This window comes from Pezoporus flaviventris, unplaced genomic scaffold, assembly GCF_033815535.1.
Source record: "Pezoporus flaviventris isolate CSIRO_AGI_PZ_B2104156 unplaced genomic scaffold, CSIRO_AGI_Pfla_v1 ptg000213l, whole genome shotgun sequence".
Classification (NCBI taxonomy): domain Eukaryota; kingdom Metazoa; phylum Chordata; class Aves; order Psittaciformes; family Psittacidae; genus Pezoporus; species Pezoporus flaviventris.
The window spans coordinates 4,372,201-4,391,833 of record NW_026892761.1 but is presented as its reverse complement, the minus strand read 5'-3'; the positions used below and the strand labels follow the sequence as shown (position 1 = coordinate 4,391,833).

At 51.5% G+C, this 19,633-nt stretch overlaps 1 protein-coding gene across 2 annotated transcripts; it reads left to right on the top strand.

Annotated features, from left to right (window-relative positions):
• The first annotated feature begins 1,386 nt into the window (after positions 1-1,386).
• On the top strand, positions 1,387-19,633 carry GGT7 (gamma-glutamyltransferase 7). 2 transcript variants are annotated; one of them, XM_061442079.1, is made up of 15 exons: positions 1,387-1,601; positions 4,129-4,355; positions 5,273-5,424; positions 6,374-6,488; positions 6,953-7,020; positions 7,154-7,227; positions 7,678-7,871; positions 9,557-9,644; positions 10,317-10,444; positions 12,158-12,246; positions 12,990-13,142; positions 13,677-13,794; positions 14,504-14,641; positions 15,448-15,547; positions 16,948-19,633. In XM_061442079.1, the coding sequence occupies exons 1-15, from the start codon at positions 1,415-1,417 to the stop codon at positions 17,109-17,111; spliced, it is 1,995 nt and encodes a 664-aa protein (XP_061298063.1). In that variant the 5' UTR covers positions 1,387-1,414; the 3' UTR covers positions 17,112-19,633. The 2 variants fall into 2 exon arrangements, with proteins under 2 accessions (XP_061298063.1, XP_061298064.1); XM_061442080.1 differs by lacking the exon at positions 1,387-1,601 and adding an exon at positions 2,743-4,014.

The following is a 19,633-nucleotide window of genomic DNA, read 5'->3' as shown; positions in this document are numbered from 1 at the left end:
GGCAGCTGTTCGTGCCCTGTGACAGGCAACCATGGCAGAGCCGCTGCTGCGCTGCAGAGGGCCCATGTCTGGTCTGGAGCAGGGCTTCAAGCACTGCTGTAAAACGTGCAGAATGAGAGTGTTGCTTACCTGCCCCTTTGCTTTATTCCTCACTTGCCTGCAGTCCCAACAGCACAGTTCCTTTCCAGTTCTAGTGGCTGGAAGCTGAGGCAGAACCTGAGTTGAGAAGGATCATGACTGTGTGGAACATACGCTGGTCTCTGGATCTCCTAAAGGATCCTGGTAAGTAGGTTAGTGATAGCTGCCAGCTTTTAATCTCTAAAGGTTTCTGTTTTAGCGGGTGCCTCGTGGCTAGGGAAGCATGTATCCCCAGTGCTGAGCATCGAGAGAACTAAAGCTATGGCATCTGCTGCCAAAGAAGTGAGGTTAATTTCTTTGGAGGCAGCCCATAGAGTGGAGCTGAACATCTCGGGGTGATGAGCACCATAAAAACAAGGGGGGGTTGCAGAAACTTGAGGGACCGATACAGGGGTGGTCCAGCGGAACATGAAGCTGTACGAGCTGGTGGTGCTGCTCACAGGAGGAGAAGCGTGGGACATTAACTGGCTCAGTGAGGGTGAGAAAGTAGGACATGTACCTTTCAGGTGACTTCACCAGAGCCAGAAAGCCCAGTACTGAATACGCTCCAAGTCCCATCACAGCAGATGTCCAGGGTACAGCAGGGCAGAGGATGGGTTTTTTGGATCTGGCAGCCAAGTGCCTGTGCCAAGCTGAGCCGGAGAGGCCAGTGTCAGTGCAGGGGAGGTAATGTGCACAAGCCTGGAGGGTTTTGTTCAGCCCCAAACGAAACAACTTCCACCTCCCAGGGATTTTACTGTGGTTTTTAGGTCAGCCTCGGAAAGGAGCATAGAGGGGTAAGAAACGAACTGCTTGAGGCAGTTTGGTTTCAGAACTGCCCATGCAAACCAGGACTGCCTTGCTGGGTGTATTGCAATCAAAACTTGCCATAAGGGCAGATGGCCGGGCACAGGGGATCCACGTTGGAAGGCCAAGCTGGCCAGGAGAGGGGACACAACCAGGCTGCTCTGTGGCAAGGCCACCGTGTCTCTTGCTGATGGTGTCCCGCTGGGTGCTGGACGCACTCCCTGCACACGGGAACCGATGAAACGGCAGCGGGGGATGCTCGCTGATGGAGCCTGGAGTGAGCCGCACGGAGCTCGGACCCGCGGAGCTTCACCCGGCTGGAGCCCGCCCTCGGCGCTGGCTCCGCGGTGCAGCCCCTCACAGAGAGCCCGGCGGCCCTCCCACCTCCACCGGCCCCGCGGGGCCTCGGCCTCGCCTCTCAGCGCCCGCCGCGGGGAGGAGCCTTGGGCCCGGCCCGGCCCAGCCCCTTCCGGCGGCGGTAGCGGCGGCCATGGCGGTGCCGGCAGCGGCCGAGGCGGGGGGAGGCCGGCAGCGGGCCCTGGCCGCCGGCTCGCCCGTGGACTACATGAGCATCACCAGCTTCCCCCGCCTGCCCGAGGAGGAGGCGGGCGGCGCGGCCGAGGGCGGCCTCCGCGCACGGAAGGAGGAGGACGCGTTCCTGGGCGAGCAGGACACGGGTGAGGGGCGGAGGCCGAGCCCGCCCGCGGCCCCCCGCATGCCCCCGGCCCCCCTCGGGCTGCGCTCCGCCCGCGGCCCCTGCCTGCCCCACGGGGGTCCCTGTCCCTGCCTGCCAAGGCCCCGCGTCCCCCCGGGCCTCGGTGACGGTGCGGGGCAGGGCAGGTGCACAGAGGCTCCGCTAAAGCCGCTGGTGCTGTGGGCCTGGAGAGAGCCCTCTGCGTGGTCTGAGTCGATCGCTGCCTTCTCCATACAGGGAACCGGTTCTGTCCCCCAGGTCGCGTTTCTCCCGGCAGCGCTGCCCTTCACCCCCTGCTCCATGACCCACGGGCAGGTCTCTGCCTCATTGACCCCAAACCCCGTGTCTGAGCCGGCCCCATGCAGCCCGTGTCCTCCACCTTGCGGCACTGGGTGAAGGTCCCAGTGCCCGTTCTTACCCCGCACCATCGGGTGCACATGCAGCTTTGCAGGAGCAGCTCTTTGATCAGCACGAGGTCTCATGTGGAGCACGAGCAGGGTTTGGTGTGGTTGGGCTGTGCAGGTGTCTGCTGGAGCCCATGCTCTCCGGCCACGTGCAGACTCGTGTTCATTGGCGCTGTGTGCCCATCGCAGGAGCCGGCTGTGCTGCTTCATGCCATGGTATCCAGTGGGACCAGCAGGGAGGGAACCCAGACCTTTGGTTTCTACTGCCCAGAAGAGGAAAGGAGGAAGCCGCTGTTGTGCAGTCCGTGATGGGGACAGACCCCCCCTAAAGGGACTGAGCAGCCCCACATTGCGGTGCCTGCCAGAGTCTGCTCCTGGCTGACTCCTTTCCATCAGTCCTGTCCCCACACGACCTCCCTGTTGTCCCCGTGCAGCACCAGTGGTCACAGAGATGAGTGACTTGCCCAGGGCCGCTGGGATGTCTGTGGCAGAGAACGAAGGGACTTTTGCACGGGTGGGAGAGTCCTCTCCCATGGTTGCTCCCTGGATGTTCATGTCCCCTCATGCTGGGCTGGCCTGTCACAGCGCTGCGGGAGCAGAGCAGTGGGACGGTGTCCTGGAGGGGTCGGGTGGAGGAGCCCAGCTCACTCCTCATTGCTTCTGCATCCACCAAGGGTGCCAGGGGCTGTACGTGACATCCCTCCCCCGTGGCACCCCAGCTCATCACCCCCAGCCAGGCCTCCCATTGTGCCCAGCTCACTTGGATCAGATGTGCCGGTGAGGGGCTCTGTGTGTACTCCGAGGTGCAGTTTGGGAAAGCTGAGCCTTTCCCAGTCATGCTCCTAAATCACTGCAGCATGAATGAGACTAAATTCACTGTGAGGGGATTCCCTGGTTACAGGGGATCTGATAGTGCTTGCAGCATCACTGAAATTAAAACTATCTCCCTGCCTGGCCCAGGAGAGCTGCATCCCAAAGGTCTCTGTAATGTCCTGGCAAGGACAGGGCTGCCTCAGCATGGTAGGGTGATGGGGGGATGCAGGCTTTCCTGCTCCCTTAACCCAAAGCCAGGAAACATCCCCTGTGTGGATGTTTTCTGTCTTTTCCACTCAGTGTTCCTCTTGCTCTTCTTCCCACCACAGATGTTCAGGGCACTGCAGACACCACTGGCTCTTGGCAGGACCCAGAGAATTGATCCAGGAGCTCTGGGTGATGCCCTGAGCTGCTTGGTTACATTTGGTGCCCAGCAGGGCAGGTCCCTGCTCCACCTGCCCAGCAGCTCCATGCACAGGCAGGGCACGCTCAGCCAGCACCTTCCCTGCCACAAAGGCAGCAGCTGAGGTTCAAGGCATCTTTTCAAGTAAAAGAGAGACTTTCCCATCCTGCTGAGCCTTGTTCGCTGTCGCTCGCTGTCGGGTGGATGCCCAGCAAACCCTGCCCCATTGTCTTTGCCTTCTTGGAGCTGCGAGCGACTTGATTCCAGAGTGGGCCTCATCAGCTGGAGGAAGCATGAAATTAAAGCAGAGCCTTCCCTGCCGTCAGAGCGGGTGGACACCCCGAGCTCTCCGGTTCGCAGGTTTGCTCCTCCCTGCCCTCCCCTTCTTCTTCAGCAGAGGTATTTATTTCCTGCGCTCAGGCCGTGTGTTTTGCTTCACCTCTGTCCTGCTCAGGTGCTTTAGCTCTAAATAAGGCTGCTGGGTTTTCTTTTGAATGTCTTAATTTCCTCTTCTGCAGTATTGCTGCATTTTTTAGAGACCTGTTTGCAAGTCAGTGCTGTGTTAAGTGTCTCTTCAAATGGAGCAGTAACTGTGTGCCCATCACTAAAGACTGATGAATGGACTGAAATGGAGCAAAATTCAGGGGGAGTTTGTCCCTCTTAATCTCAAGAGAAGTCAGTTTGGAATAACTAGAGCTAATGGAAGGGATCAGTAAAATGACTTAAAGCAGCATCTGACCCAGAAAGTCTCTTGAGAGCTGGGATCAATAGGGAAGGTAATAGCCTTGCTGGAAGGGGCACGGTGTAATCTTAGTGCTGGGTAAACACTGCAATAAGAGCTCCGTGTTGCTCAATAACTAACTCTTGTTTTCTCCCTGCTGCCCACAAAGACCCGGACTCCTTCCTGAAGTCTGCACGGCTCCAGCGCCTGCCCTCATCCTCATCTGAGATGGGAAGCCAGGACGTGTCTCCTCTCCAGGAGACCAGCAAGGACCCTTTCTCTGGAGACTGCAGCTGCCGGCAGGACGGGCTGACCGTCATCATCACCGCCTGCCTGACCTTCGCCACGGGCGTCACGGTGGCCCTCATCATGCAGATCTACTTTGGGGACCCTCAGGTAAGACAGAGCAGTGGCTTTGCGGTCAGGCTGTGTCTCTGGAAACAGGGGAAGCTCCCTAACTTTCCTCCTTGCCAGCAGTTTAGGTGAGCCCCTGGGTGCTGACTCTGCAATCCCACCCCAAACTGTCTTGACAGGTTTTTGCTGTGGCTGGGGGTTGTGCTTGGAGAGGCAAGTGGGGCTCTTAGTGCCTGCCCCAGGCCCCAGGCAGGTCTGGGGGTGCTGTCAGCAGGAACCAGGCAGCCCAGCTGTTGTGGCTCCAGCTGTGGTTTGAGCCAGATGTGGATGCTCACTGAAAGCGATCCCTAATTAAGCAGAAGGCATCTTTCATATATCTGCACTTGGAGAGAGTTTTATGGATCTGTATGTCCAGGCTCACCTCTGGAAGGATCCATTCAGGACCAAGCAGGGGAATAGCTGAAAACAGAGGAACCTCCTGCTGATCTGTCCCACAGACCAGTGCTAGGTTGCAGAGCAAAGGCAGCATGGCCATGGGGTCATACCTGTGGTTGCATGAACCCCGGTGCTGGCACGAACAAAGAATAAGAACAAGCTGTGGTATGGGGGGGATGCTGCATTCCTGTTTCCAGTGACTGCGCTGCTGCAGTGCACTGACAGCACACTGTCACCTACTGCTCTTGAGGATTAGCCCAACCCTGCTCTGGGGTTGTGGAGGGTAGGGTGGGATATGGTCTACCAGGTTAGCACGACTATTGAAAGCCAGCTGAGCTGATGTACACAGCTGCCCTGGTGCAGGGATGTGTCAATGGACACGTTACTCCCACTGGCATTTGGGGGCACCTTGAAATGCCCATCAGCCACAGCCATGGTGCTGGCCTCAGGCTTCAGGTCTCACAGAGCTGAAGATGTGGGTGTCCCAGCTCCCCTGCCGAGGCACAGCTCTCCTCTCCTGGCAGATATTCCACCGTGGTGCCGTGGTGACGGATGCTGCGCGCTGCACGGCGCTGGGCATAGAGGTGCTCAACACGCAGGGCTCCTCAGTAGATGCAGCCATCGCCTCGGCCCTCTGCGCTGGAGTCGTGAACCCCCACACGTCAGGGATTGGTGGGTAAGTGTTGGTCCCTCACTCTTGTGCCTGTGGTTGTCCTCAAGCAGGTGGGTTCCCCACCACCTGAGATGTGCCTTCATGGTGGCCCAAGTACCAACACGTGGGACCATGTCTCTGACATCAGGTGGTGGCACTGGTCCTGTGTGCCCAGTTAACAGCAAGGGACAGAGACACCCAGGGAGGGAAAAGCTGCATCTGCCATAGTGGCAGATAAAACAAGCGTCAGGCTCAAGAGGGGTGAAAAAGTGACCACAGGCTGCCAAGTCCCAGTGTGAGTGTGCCAGGAGCTTGCAACACCTGGGCTCAGTCCCAATGCTTTCAGTGACTGAGTGCTTCCGTCCACCGGCTCTGCTCCTGCTGCAGCAGGAGGCTAGGATCTGAGCCTGGCTCTGAGCAGCAGCCATGGGAGGTGTGGTGGTGAGGGGTGGCCTCATCCCAGCCCTTCTTCCCAGGGTGACATCCACATGAGCCTGGTGCTCTCAGCTCTGCAGGAGGTCTCGGGAGCATTGCATAAAGCACTGCCATCCGATAGCTTCTCCAGGCTGCGCCACCGAGTGCCGTTGTAAACCAAAACCCTGGTTTGTTGCAAAACTGCTTGGATTAAGAAAGAAAATCACAGATAGTCCCAGCCTGGCAGTAGAACAGGGCCAGGGGCCCTCTGGCCAGTCTGGCAGGGACTGATCCAGCCTTGCTGCATGCTCAGCATGGGGGCTGCCTGCTTCCCGCACCAGTCCTGGCTCTGTTGTCCTGAACTGCTGCCTGGGGAAGGGCAGCAGCATTCCCCACACCACTGCCCAGCCCTGGGTCGCTGCTGAGGCTGGTGACCTGCTACAGTGGCCTCATCACACTGGGACTGGCCCCAGCCCTAGAGGCACCCCTATTCTTCATTTTGGCTTTGTCCTGTTGCAAGGACAGCCAGTCCTGTGCCATGACCCCCATCTCGCTGCAGGGGTGGGGTGATGCTGGTCCATGACATCAGGAAGAACAGGAGCTGGGTGATCGACTTCCGTGAGGTGGCTCCCCTGGGCATCCCGCTGGAAGGGGACCTACAGGAAGACACCAAGGTGAGGACCAGTGTCCCTGTGACCAAACCCTATAGGGGTGTAGCTGGCTGATGTCTTCAGCTCTCCTCTTTCCACTACTCTTAGGCCAATGGGGAGATGATGGGCAAAGCATCTGATAGATCCAAGGCCCTATAGACATGGAGAGTCTAGGGAAAATGCTTCTTTGGCATGTCCCTCAGCAGTGGGGAGCTGGGAGAACAAGCATCCCAGGAAGGAGCACAATCCCATGTCATTCTGCTGAGTTATTTCTCCAAACTGGGTTGAGACCAGGATGGAATTTGTCTCTTTCCTTCTAAAAACTTTCATTCCCTAATTTGCTGTGCTGCTACAGACCTCTTCCCCTCTCCTAAAGACCATGCAGACACTCCCAATGTCAACATGCGTTGTATCTCCTTGACTTGCAACTGGGAACCATGTCCTCCTGGGAAGGAGTTTATTCTTCTTTTGTCCTTCCCATTGAACAGCCAGGTCTGCTCGTCGGGGTGCCAGGCATGCTACAAGGAATGCACCAGGCGCACCAGTTACATGGGAGGTAAGACATGAGGCTGGCATGGGAGGGCTGTCCTCATGCTGCACAGGCTGTGCCCTGGGGTCCTTGTGGTGGAGCTGGAAGCACACAAGCCCTTGTCATCAGACCTTGTTCTTTGTCCTTTTTCCTTTGGCAGACTCCCATGGTCCAAGCTGCTGGGTCTTGTGGCCGGTGTCGCCCAGGATGGGTTTAATGTCACACATGATTTGGGTGAGTATCTAATGGGGAGCCAAGGGTGGCTGCTCAGCACAGGGGAGCACACTGGCCACTGCTCTTGGGTGCAAGGCAGCTGGGGATGTAGATGGCTGTTCAGGGGAAATCACAGCTCCTTGGACCTGGAGATGGATGGTGTTGGGAGCTATGGTCTGCAAGGAAGAGCTTGGCAGAAGCAAAATTGGAGCCCTTTCCTAGGACTGGTCGGGGTCAGGTCAGAGGACTCTGTGCTGGGCAGCTGGCCAGGGGCCGCCAGGAAGGGTGCTGGGTTTCTTTGAGTATTCTTCCCAGCTCTAATGGGTGCACGATCCAGCCTCCCTCTGGTTGTGAAACAGGGCAAGAGCAACAGCAAGTCTCCAGCATCCCCATCAGGCACAGTGATTCCATGTCCCCTGTGCATCCCTGCACCTTGCCTTTCCTGGATGTCCTTCCCCTTCTCGCCTGCAGCCAAAGCCGTAAGTGAACTGAAGGACCTGAACTACTCTGACAAGTTCCGGGACGTCTTCCTGCCGGATGGGCAGCCCCTGCTGCCCGGGATGTTCATCAGGCGCCTGGACCTCGCTGCCCTCTTGGAGCTGCTGGCAGCAGAAGGGGTGTCTGCTTTCTACAGTGGGAACTTGACCCAGGAGATAATCTCTGAGGTGAGCCGTGTTTTCCCCTGCCTCTGCCCCAGACCGCACAGCACAGCCTGGGTCAGGGTGACAGCCTGGTGATAGGCCGTAGCCAAGTGTCAGCACAATGACTGGGGCTAAGGTGTGGAGCCTCCTTTTCCTCTCCTGCTCCTGCCACTGCAGTGGTCTAAGAGGCACACGGGTCACTTCCACAGCCCAGAGTGAAACCTCTGTTTCCTCTATAACCAGGACTGGTTTTTCAGAGAAAAGATATCTCAATTTCTAGCCCCCTCTGGGCTGTTTTAGGGGTTTCAGCCTTTTCCCCACAATGAGGGGTGCCCCGTGGTTGAGAAGCAAATGTTTGTTAATGGGACTGTAAGGTAAGAACTCCAAGAATATGGTTTAAAAAGAAAACTGAGCCTTGTGAGCAGAGCATCAGCCAGGCTTGGTCCCGCTTGGGCTGGCCCCAGTTTAACTCCTCTTGTTAGAGGTGCTCTTGGAAAAATAGCAGCAACCAGGTACTTATTCTGGTAAAACCCAAACAACTTTCATACCTGTGGAGCTGCAGTCAGGGTGGTTGGTGGCACCAGTTGTCCCTACCAATGTGCTTCAAGTGATGCACCTTCAACATGTCAGTAATCTGGAATGGGTTCACTCAGTGCAGGCCTTGGATATTTGTGAGCTCCCTGTTTGGAAATTTCTTGTGGTTCACCTGGACCCCAGCAGAGGTGGAGAACCAGGAATGGGAAAAGTGGGATGGAAACCAGGAATGCACCAAGCTCATGGTGCATCCCCACAGCTAAACCCTGCTTTATCACCCTATTCCACTGACGGAAGGATGCTGCAGGGAAGCACATATTCTCTGTGGAGGAGGAAAACCCGGGGTTGAACACTGAAGCCCCTGGCCATCTCTGGGGTCAGGTGCACAATTCCAGCTTTGGTTGCAGAGCAGAGCAAAATGGTGGCTTCCCACAGTGTTCATTGCTCCAGGAGAGGGAGGGCATTGATGTGGTGAAATCAAGTAAAGCTCCAAAACACCCTGCCCTTTGTTTCCATCCTGTGGCAGGAAGGCACTGGTTCAAGAATGTGCTCTCTGGGGAATTTGAGATGGTGTCTGCAGTGTGTGGCTGAGCAGAGCTTCTCCCCTTTCTGTGCCATCAGGCTTTTCCTGCTCCATTCCCTGCCACTTTGCTGCTTTTCCACTGTCCGAGCTCCATGGAGCCTTGGGTTCAGTCTGGCCTGTTCTTTGGGACTGCTTTAGGAAGCAGGCAGGGATCCTAAGTAGGGGATACATCTTATTTTGCAGCTTTGGAGTGGTTTGATATGTTGTCCCCCACAACATAGAATGGTTTGGGCTGGAAGGGACCTTAGAGATCAGCAAGTTCCAACCCCCTTGTATTGGCTTTCCTGCTCCAGTGATTCATCCATTTCTGCCAGAGAAGGAGTTTTCTTGCCAAGTTAGCTGCCTAGTTTAGAAGCCAGAGCACGCACAGGTTCTTTGTTCTTGCCCATTTCTGGATGGAAATCCAGAGGACTCATCGCAGCAAGTCACCCCAGCAGAGCCTCTCACAGGTTGTGTGGCTTCTCCTGGGTGGAAGGAAAGAGTTGGCCCATTGTTCTGCTGGCAGAACAGGCATTCACCTGGGCCAGCACGAGGAACACAGAAAGCCTGGGCCTAGCTTTCTCAGCATGCTCTGCTTTGCTCTCCTATGCAGGTCCACAACTACGGAGGAGTCTTGGTGGAGGAAGACTTCAGCAATTACAGTGTCACAGTGGAGAATCCCGTCCACACAGTCTATCGAGGTACACACCTGAGCCATGGCCATGCAACTCCAGCTACAAGGTTGCTTCATCTGGCAAGAGGTGGTGACAGTGTTTAAACAGAGGCACTGAGGTGTCCGCAGGAAAGCCCTCCAGGGAGTTGCCTGTTCCTGCCTGCTGACACTGATGGTCTTAGGCAGCTCAGGAGGTTTTCAGTACTTTGAAACGAGCTGACAAAGGCCAATGGTATCTTGATACCGTTAGAGTGTAAAGATGCAACATGATCATATATGGACGCAGTGTCTAGATAGAAGCTGGGCCAAAAGCTAGTGGCTATGTCTGAAGACAGTTCCCAAAGTTGCCATTCTTTTCTAGAAATCCCTGTATTTACTCTCCTTAAAGCTATAACATTGCAACTCCATTTTACCTCCATTCTTCCATACTATGGTTCAGAAACCAAGCAGCCAACCAGCAAGAACTGAATTTCAGATCTAAGAAAGCATCCCAATTTGGTCTTCCTTCATCCATCATAAAGAAACAGAAAGCTACAGCAAGAATGTTTTGGGAAATGCTTTTCTAATCATATTGCTTTCCATCATTTCCCCTCAAATCTGGAAGGATTTCCCTGTCCTCAAGGACGCTAGCTTGTGGGGAAGTTATCACTGGACAGTATCTGGCTAAAGCAGCTTCAATCCTCTCCTTTTCCCTTCACAGGTCATCTTGTTTTCAGTCCTCCGCCTCCACATGCAGGTCCTGCACTGATCACAGCACTGAACATCCTCGAGGGCTTTAATATCACCAGTCAAGTACCCAGGGGGAATATCTTGCACTGGATGGCAGAGGTAGGAGGAGGTTCAACATTTGACTGAATTCCTTGTGCTGCTAGAGAATAATTGATTTATTCCTTGGTTGTACAAAAATGTTTGTAGGTAATTCCCAGAGGAGAATGAGCAAATAGACTGCTAAGGTGTAAATCTGAGCTGTGCTGCTGCCTCAGGTAGGTGCAGACGCTGGAGCCTCCTCCTCAGCTGAGCTCTTTCTTGCTTATGCAGAGCTTTTTCAGAAGAACAAACTGTGGCTTTTGCCCCTTTCTTGTACGCAGTCATCTCTTCAGAATGGCCCCGCAGCAGCTGAGCCTTGTCCCATCTGTTTCCTCCACCTCCTATCTCCAGTGGCCCCAGGCATACCAGAACACTGCTGGGGCTCTTCAGGGGGCTGGCAATGTGGCAATGACAAGGAAAACTGACCCAACACTTTATATATTATTTAAATCTTTACATTTTAGCCTACCTCGTGATCTCAGTGGTCCAGATCATGATTTTTCCAGGTTTTAGGGCTGTCAGCCCTATCAAAACATTGCAGCTTCCCAGGAAGTCCAGCAAGTGCTCCATTTCCTGCTCTGTAAGCAGAGTTGTGTTCTTAGGTGCTTAACTGATCCAGAGCTGGGTCTTGTGAGTTGGGAATTTTAAGCAAGGATATAACCACATCCCTGTAGCAGGCAGATGCTTGGAAGTTACTGCCTCCCAGCAACAATGCAACAACTGGAGGTGTTACAGGCTGTAACTGCATGTGCAGAGGCAGAGAAGGTTGACTCACCCAAGTTATTTTTGAGTTATATTCTAAAGCTTTGAATGAATGTGTGCTCTGCATTTGCACCAGGCCATGAGTTTCTCCCCCTGGTTACCCAGCTCAGGGACAGCAACCTCCAGATAAAGGGCAGTGACTTCAGAAGATGTGTAATTGTGATTACTGGGGACCACATGGCTTAACACTGAGATTCAGACAGTCCAAGATGTCCTTAACCTGTGCCTATGGAGTGAACGTGGTCTGCTTATTTCAGTGGAGCTCTTCCTTGGCCACCAAGCCTCTTGTACATCCTCTGCATGGCATGGTGGTCAGGAGGCTGTTTCCTGGAAAAGGCTCCTTCTCCAGAAGTTAATCATGTTCTACACTGTACTTCAGAAGTTCGTGCTTCAGGAGAAGTTGTTGATGTGTGGCACATATGAAAGCAGAAGTCACGTGTAGCTAGTGATCTGCAGGGTAATGTACTGTCTTGAATCTTGAATGACAATGGCATGAGCTGCAAGCTGAAAGTCTAGTGCATTTCTGCTAGGCACAGGCTGGCTAGATTGAAGAGAACATTTCCTCTCATGGGTGTTCTCTGGCTATGCACTGTAAAACCAGGGCTGGATAAACTGCGTCTCTTGAAATTGCATCTTCCCATTCTTAATGGACTGGCTTAGGCAGGATTCTGCATGTATGAGACACCAGACCCCTTCCTCTTTTCACACCATCATTCCCTTCAGCGTGCTGGGACTAATGCTTTCTCTACACACACTTTGGATGACTTACAACTAGGAACATGGGTAGCAGCTGGTGAACAGAATAGCTTGTTTCTGCTCAGCAGTGATGCTGTGCCAGCAGAGCTTCTGGCCAGAGGCAACAGTGATACCTCTTCCTGTTTGAAGTATCAAAAGTTATATTTCCAGGGCCACCTAAATGTTTTTCTTCCTTTTCTCCGTTCTTTTTTCTTTCTTGTTCTGTGTTCAATTTAGACATTAAAAATAGCCCTGAGCCTAGCTAGCAACCTGGGAGACCCATCTGATGATGTGTCCATCACTCACACTGCAGAAAGCATGATGAGGTAGGTCTGAGGCTAAGGGGCACGGTACAGTGGGAAGGTGTGTGGTTTGGATATCATTCCTGGATTTGCTCTTTGGAGTGCACAAGGAAACCTGATTTTTCCTACCTGTTTTACTGAGGACAGGTCAGTCCTTGAGCGTCCTTGTAGGGTTCACACTTCCACAAAGATCACAGCTGATGCCACAGGGCTCTGGGGATGGGTTGTGGGATGTCCTCACGCAGAGGTTTCCTGGAGTCACCATGATCTGAGGGTTCCTTCCAGTTTCTCACCCCTCTAATATTCCTTCTCAGCAGGTTGGGCCAACAGCCGTCCATGTGGTCACGACCACACAAGCAGTTTCTGGCTCTCCCTTCCCACCATGGGCTTGGTGCCTTTGAAGCACACGTGGGAGAGGACAGGCCTGGGGCTTTAGCCCAGGCTCCCACCTCAGAGCCATGTGTGGCTAAAGCCACAGTTGGTGGCCAAAGCTGGGCTGGATTTACCCTCCTTCTGAGGGACTGCATTCAGCTGGGTGCTGCCACCCCTTGTTCTTCGGGGGGGAGTTTATCCTGTAGACAGAGCAGGGAGGTCCCTGGAGTTGTCTGTGCAAACTGAGTCCTCTTGTCTTCTTCCATTGGGTGAACTGGAGGAGCTTCCTGCCCTCAGTGCCAGCCCCCTGAGAGGGACACCACCAGTACCCCAAGAGATGCTCAGCTTCCTAAGCTCATTCCTTGCTTTCCTCTTTCTCTCCCTCACTGCTGAAGTAAATTGGAAGCTAATTCCCTGCGCCAGCTGGTTAACGACTCCCAGTCCTTCTCATCTGATGTCCATGTGCCTCACTTCTCCATGGAGAGTGGACCTGCTGCTAGCCAGGTCCTTGTCATGGGACCCGATGACTTCATTGTTGCAGTTGTAAGGTAAAGGATTTACTTCTTCCCTCTGTAATGTGCTCAGAGGGTGGGAGCAGGGAGAAGAAAGCAGGTTCAGCAGGGCAGGATGGGACCGGACCTGGGGCTCCTGGTCTGCTCTGTCCCTGTTAGTCCTGCAGCAGCAGAAATGGGGAACATGGGGTGGAGATGTGTGAGCTGGTGCTGCTCTGCCCTGTGTAATCCTGCAGCCCTCTCACAGTGAAATGTGTCTGGATTGGCCTGAATCTGATCCTGGAGAAGAGGTGGTGGTCAGATTTGAGGACTGATGGGGGCACGGAGACACATCTATCACCTATAGGGCAGTCATTAAACACAGAGAGGAACAGAGCTGCTATCTCCCACATGGTTCTTGCTCCTAAGTACATTGAGACTTTCACTCCTTACACCTAGCCAGTCCTAAAGACCTACTGAACTTGGCTTTGTCAAGCCAATATGGGACAGAAAATCAGAGCCCTGAAAGCCTTGAGGTGAACCAGAACCTCTGGGAGGGCTCTGATGAGATTTCTTCCTATTTCTTTTCAGTTCTTTGAATCGTCCCTTTGGCAGTGGGATAATGACACCCTCTGGAGTCCTCCTGAACAGCCAGATGTTGGACTTCTCCTGGCAAAATAAAACAATGAACCTCTCCATTCCTAGGCCGGTAATGAATGACATGACACATTCTTTATTTGAGCTGTCTGTACTGGGGTTTATTTCAATGTTATTCTCATCTCCACAACAGGGAGGCTGTTTAATGCCTTATTAGTAACTGAGGGACAACAGTCTGTAGAAAGCTCCTAACTTTTCATTATATGAGCCCCTGAAACAGAGTCAACAGAAGGCTTCATGTGTATCGGTTGTCATTTATAATGCAGTTATATCAAACAACGCTGCACATCTCATCTACCTATTTTCCTTGCAGTCCAGATGCAATTTAGAGCAGCCACCCTTTTCTGTGGACTCAAATTAAGGACTCCTTTTATAGCTTGGCTCTCTGTATGTTTAAAAGTAACAGAAAGCAGAAAAAAGTCTTCAGGTCTTGGAAGGAAACTATTACAGACCAGTACTGGTGGCTTCCAGTGCTGCCTTGTTTCTTCTTGCCATGTATTGTAAAACCATCCCACTGGGTTGGTACTTCAGAAGTGGGTGAATGGTTCCATATACCTTCTGGAAGAGAGACATGGTGTGAACCAGGACAAATCCTGTTAACATCAGAGAGCACTGATGTCAGTGAGGATGTCAGCCTAGAGAAAACACAGAAGTGCAATTGCTGGCTGCAGCATAAAGAGTAAGGAGTGAACCTGCACAGCTTGAGCAAAACTTCAGTTGACTTGTTGAAGATTTTTGGTGTGTCCTTTCTTCAACTGCAGCACAATCTCATTCAGCCTTGGAAACGGCCCTTGTCTTTCCTCCTGCCCACCATCGTGAGGCCATCCGAGGGGATGTGTGGGACATACCTGTGTCTGGGGGCCAACAACGGGAACAGAGCCTTGAGCAGCATCGTTCAGGTCAGTGCTGTGCAGGGCCCTCTCGCACCTTTCCTGGTGGCACCGCTCATAGTTGTAGAGTAAAAGCATCTTGGCAAAGCCTGTAATAGTTTGTGGCATTCTAATACCTGTTCAAAGCTCGTCTTAAGGATCATTATGGGAAAAAAAGGAGCATTTTGTATTCAGAGAATTGCAGGAGACTCGCAGCCCTTTAAGCCCTTTTCCGAGTGAAAAGCTCCTTTTAGTGCACTCCCAATTGAATTCCTCCCTGCTCAGCACTTCTATAAATTGGGCAACTCCTCCTAATTTCTGATTTGTAATGAGGTGAAGTTCTTGCCAGTAGCTTGATTGCGTGCACAGCAGCAGTGGGTTGCTAAAAAGAAGGGCACAACAAGAATGGCTCCCATTTTCCTTACCTCTTGGAAGGCATTATTCCCAGCAAAACTAAAGCCAACCATCGCTTCCTAATGCTTTGTGTGGAGAAGTCACGTGCTGAGCTTTTGGCTGCAACAAACACGTATTTAGAGATTACATCATGTACCAGACACACAACTCTCCTAATTTAGCAGGAAGTCTGTGACAAAAAGCCCATAGAATCCTCAAAAGCTACCATGTTTCCACCAGCAAGGTACAGCCCATATCTCAGGGGCCTCTTCATATACTCAGAGCCCTGCATTAGTTCATGCAGTTTGGTAAACAGTTCAAAATCTTCCTTCCCTGCTGCATCTGCAGATGCTGGAGCCACCAGTGATGGGACTGCTTAGGAAGTTGACTTCTCCTCTTCTCATTACTATTTTTATGATTGAGGTTCTTTTATTCTCTTTCAGGTTTTGGTCAATGTTTTAACATTTAACAAGAATCTGAGTGAAAGTTTGTCACTTGGTCGCCTTCACCCCCAGCTTCAGTCCAACACCTTGCAGGTTGACAGTGAGTATGGACACTGGCTGGGTTGTCTTTAGAAAAGGAGCAGGATTTTCTTAGCACAGTGCTGCGGAAGTGGGACAGCCCAGGGCACCGCTCACCCTGTTCCAGGGTACCCAGGGTGTGCAGAGGGTTTTGGGGAAGACAACAAGCAACAACCAAGCTTCTTCAAAGCTTGGGGCACCTGCTGAGCCATGCCTCTCCCTCTTGTCTTGGGAATGCTCCCTGGCTCCTCCAACACCTCCTGCTTTCTGGTGCTTCTCCCCAGCCCCTTCCCTGTCCCAGCTCACCTCCTGGTGGCACCCTTGTCCTGTCCTTAAAACCTTTTGGCAGTCTGGTGGCACTGGGGGTATCCAAATAAACAGGACTGCAAGCACAGCTTCACCCAGACAGGTACTGAAGCTAGCGGCAGATCTTCCTGCACTGCCATAAATGATACCCTTTCGCTTTCCAGTCCCTGTTCCTTAACTCCACCAGCTGGGGAGCAGGCAAAGCTTATGGCAAGGCTTGTAGCTTAACAGCGCTGGAAGTGCAGCTGACGCTTTGAAGACTGTAGTGCCAGCTCTTGTCTTGGGCTATTTGGTGTTTTTCAAAAAGCCCAATATCTCACCAGAGTGAACCATAAACGAAATTCTGTTCTCATTTCACACAAAGTAGCCAAATTTTCTAGGCCTTCCTATTTCAGAGGAACATCTAAAAAAGTCTGTCAAGTGTAACCTGCAGACTTGGAAACTAGAATGTAATTAAACCAAATCCAAACCTCCTGAAGGTTCTCATTTGTGGGTTTGGACATTTGGCATCAACAAGATATATGTTAAAACACATCTGCAGTGTGTATAGCTTAAATAACTGTGGTGTGCCTGCTTTGTCCAGCTGCATCCCAGCTTCATGTCCTCGGGCACTTCCATTCATGCAGAAATTGCAAAACATCAAATAAACAACATAAAACCAGGAAAGCTTTTCCAGCCACCTAAGGTAGATGGCTGGAAGATGAAGAGGTATGTGAAAGGGAAGTTGGAAGGCCTATCACAAAGTCAGTCATTTGGCAGTGTTCTACTGTTGTTTGTTTTGAACCGCCTTGCATCTTATTTTGACTAATAAGTGTTAATACTATGATTTGTAACTAAGCTCTTAAGAGCAGGGACTGCCTCTTCTGTAAGAAGAATAACTCCAGTAGGTGCCAACAACGTATTTTCCCCATTTTCCAAAGAGGAGGATATTCCACATCTTTAAAGGGTCTTCTGGATCCTCTCATTTCCCTCACCACACAGAGCACTGCTGGGACCCTCTGAGGAGGCTGCAGGCAGCTTCCTTCATCCTGCAGATCCCAACAGGGTTAGAAGTAAGCTTTGCCTCAAAGGGAACAGTTGTTTTGGTTACAAACTCCTCTTTTAAAATCCCTACAGGTGGGTTTCCTGAAGAAGATATTGAACTTCTTGTACTCAGGGGCCATCAAGTGGATAAAGTCAAAGTGCTCTCCCTAGTTCATGGGGCCAGGAGAACCAACAGCTTCATCATTGGCCTGAAGGATCCCAGGAGCGTGGATGCTGCCGGAGCCACGATATTGTAGCACCTCCCAGGCAGCGTTCACTGAACAAGGCTGAGACAAACCAACCCACATGATGTGCATGTTCTGAAAGGGCCCCTTCCCCACCTGGGCTGGGAGCCCCACACACACACTGCTGAGTACTTTCTGCATTCCCCACCCAGGATGGCACTAGAGGGGTTATAGCAGCACCAACATACAGCACTCTGACTTTTGTTTTCTTCTCTTTTTAAATGATTTGGATGGCAAACAGCCCAGTCCTTGTCACAGCAATGCAGGAGCACACTTTTCTTTCAGCAGAGTCTTGCTAATAATACCAGGCTTTTCAAAAGCCCAATTCTAGTCAGCATCTTAATTTTAGTGAGCAACAACATCAGCGAAGGAAACAAGATCTGATGATGGTACTGTCATCTTCATCTCCCTGTCTTTCCCGAGGTCATTCTTTGCCTCTCGTGGTTCAGCCCATAATTAATACAGGCTAATGTAGTGTTTATAGGTGCCTGAAGCTGGAATATTGAGGAGTCCTTTAATGCTCTGTATGGGCCAGCTGGTTTTTCCCAGCAGGCAGCCTCCTGTATTAGTTCCTTTTCTCACATCCCAGCATACCTTGAATTTTGGAAGTAACTATTTTGAATCAGACTCACTGCAGTCTGATTTTGTAACCAGAGCAGTGATTTTCAATATCTAACAACTTGTGGCCCCCCCAGTATTTTTCTTACAGAGGTTCAAGCTTCCTCCATGGTGAATTTAAGATTAGTGGTAATGGGCTTAATTTTCTTAGATATGTTTTGGAGACATCTTAACAGTAAGTACTCAACAGACCTGTAAAAATCAAAAGACCATGGACTGAAAGCCACATGGAGAGAGTTTGGAGAGGCTCAGGGCTTTCCTTACACTGCCTTGTCTCAGTCTGCCCTGAAAGCCTGAATGGTGTAATCCCTATGGAGAGGCTTGGGATTTTCTGCTTACTAAATTCATGCCTGTACTTCAGCTCCGTACTTTGATACTGGTGCCTCCATTGGAAAAGCTCAAGAGTGAGAGAAAAGGTACAAACCACACGCTACTGAGAGAATTTCCTGTCCACAGCATGTAGTGCAAAACACAAGAATACTTCTGCATTTCTTGTCTGAAATAGAGTGAGGAAATAATACCACATCTGACAGCTGAACTGCTTCGTTTGTCCCACATTTGGACATTTCCTTCTTTTTTTTACTAGCAAGTCAGAGACAAGTGATACTAAATTCTGGAATTTGATCATTTTCTGTGGTCTAAAATTTGATTATTTCCTTCATGGTGAAAATGCATATGTATATATATGTACCTATGTCTGCGTATGGTTGTCTTGGTCTGTCATTCGATGATTACACCTCCCCCTTAGGGAGCCCATAGCACCCATCAGGTTGTACCACACCTCCTGACACTCGTTGCCATTTGACATGGGCAGTATGTGGGTCACTTTGGGGCAGTGAGAGCACTATGGCAGATAACTGGACTAATTGCACCTGCCAGCTGAGGATCTCAAAGCATCTTACGTGAAGCCCTGCACGTTGCACTGAGGGAGGACAGAGATGCTTTTATGCTCCACTGAAGTGCAGCCACCCGTGAGAAGAGCACAGCAGCAGATGGGATCAATGGTATTTTCTGTTATAAATGAGTCAGTGGCCTCAGCTGAGAGATGAGGAAGTACAGTGTTGTCTTTGGGAAGTTGCCTTCTATACCACCACACTGCCCGTGGGGCAAGACAAGACTTTCTTCACCATAGGGACATCAAATCTGTTTGGCTTTCTGTCATCAGCACTAGAGTTGGTCACTGCCCAAAGCTGTAATGTTCATGAAACTTCATGTGTCTTGGAGCAGACCTCTTCAGGTTTCATGGGAAGGGAAGGATGCAGTTTTGTGCATTGAATCTCACTGGTGGGAATCTGGGGGTTTCTGGTACAGTACAGCAGTGATCTGTCCCTTGGGCATGGAGGTTTGCTGTGCACAAATAGGTGGTCAAGTCGTCATCACTGCAGTACTTTGCATGGAACCTCACAAAACACTTTGAAAGATAAAATTCCTCCTTATTAACTGAATTCACCAACTCACTCCTGATGCGGGAATCTGTGTATTCATTTGGGAGTTAAAGACAGTGGCCGTGATTCAAAAGGGCACTTACACACCCCAAGGAAGAATTTCACAGCAATTACTGAGAACCTTGAAATAAAGCATGTTCCAGAGTGCTCTGCTGGGTCATGGCCTATGTGGCAAAAAAGAGAAGATTTAAAGGAATTGGAAGATGGGACTTGGGCCCCTAGGTCATGGCTGAGAGAGGTAAAGATATTTTGAATGAATTCCCATTTTCTCAGTTTAAAAACAGCATCAGTATAGCACAGATGTATTTGATACAGAAACCTGTAATCTGCTAATTGGCCCAGTGTCTCTGATACTTTGCGTCCATCTGTTGTGATGAGATCGGATGGGTTTAATGTGAGGTACCAAGAAATACCTGATTACACAGTACAGGTGAGCCTAACATTGTGAAATAAAAGGCCATATTCTGGAGA

Bases quoted from the DNA above. Each gene is read 5' to 3' on its own strand.
- GGT7 (XM_061442079.1), top strand. From the start codon at position 1,415: ATGGCGGTGCCGGCAGCGGCCGAGGCGGGGGGAGGCCGGCAGCGGGCC. The intron at 9,645-10,316 runs GTACACACCTGA...TTCCCTTCACAG, and splicing joins CGTCCACACAGTCTATCGAG to GTCATCTTGTTTTCAGTCCT. The intron at 13,795-14,503 runs GTAATGAATGAC...CTTCAACTGCAG, and splicing joins ACCTCTCCATTCCTAGGCCG to CACAATCTCATTCAGCCTTG.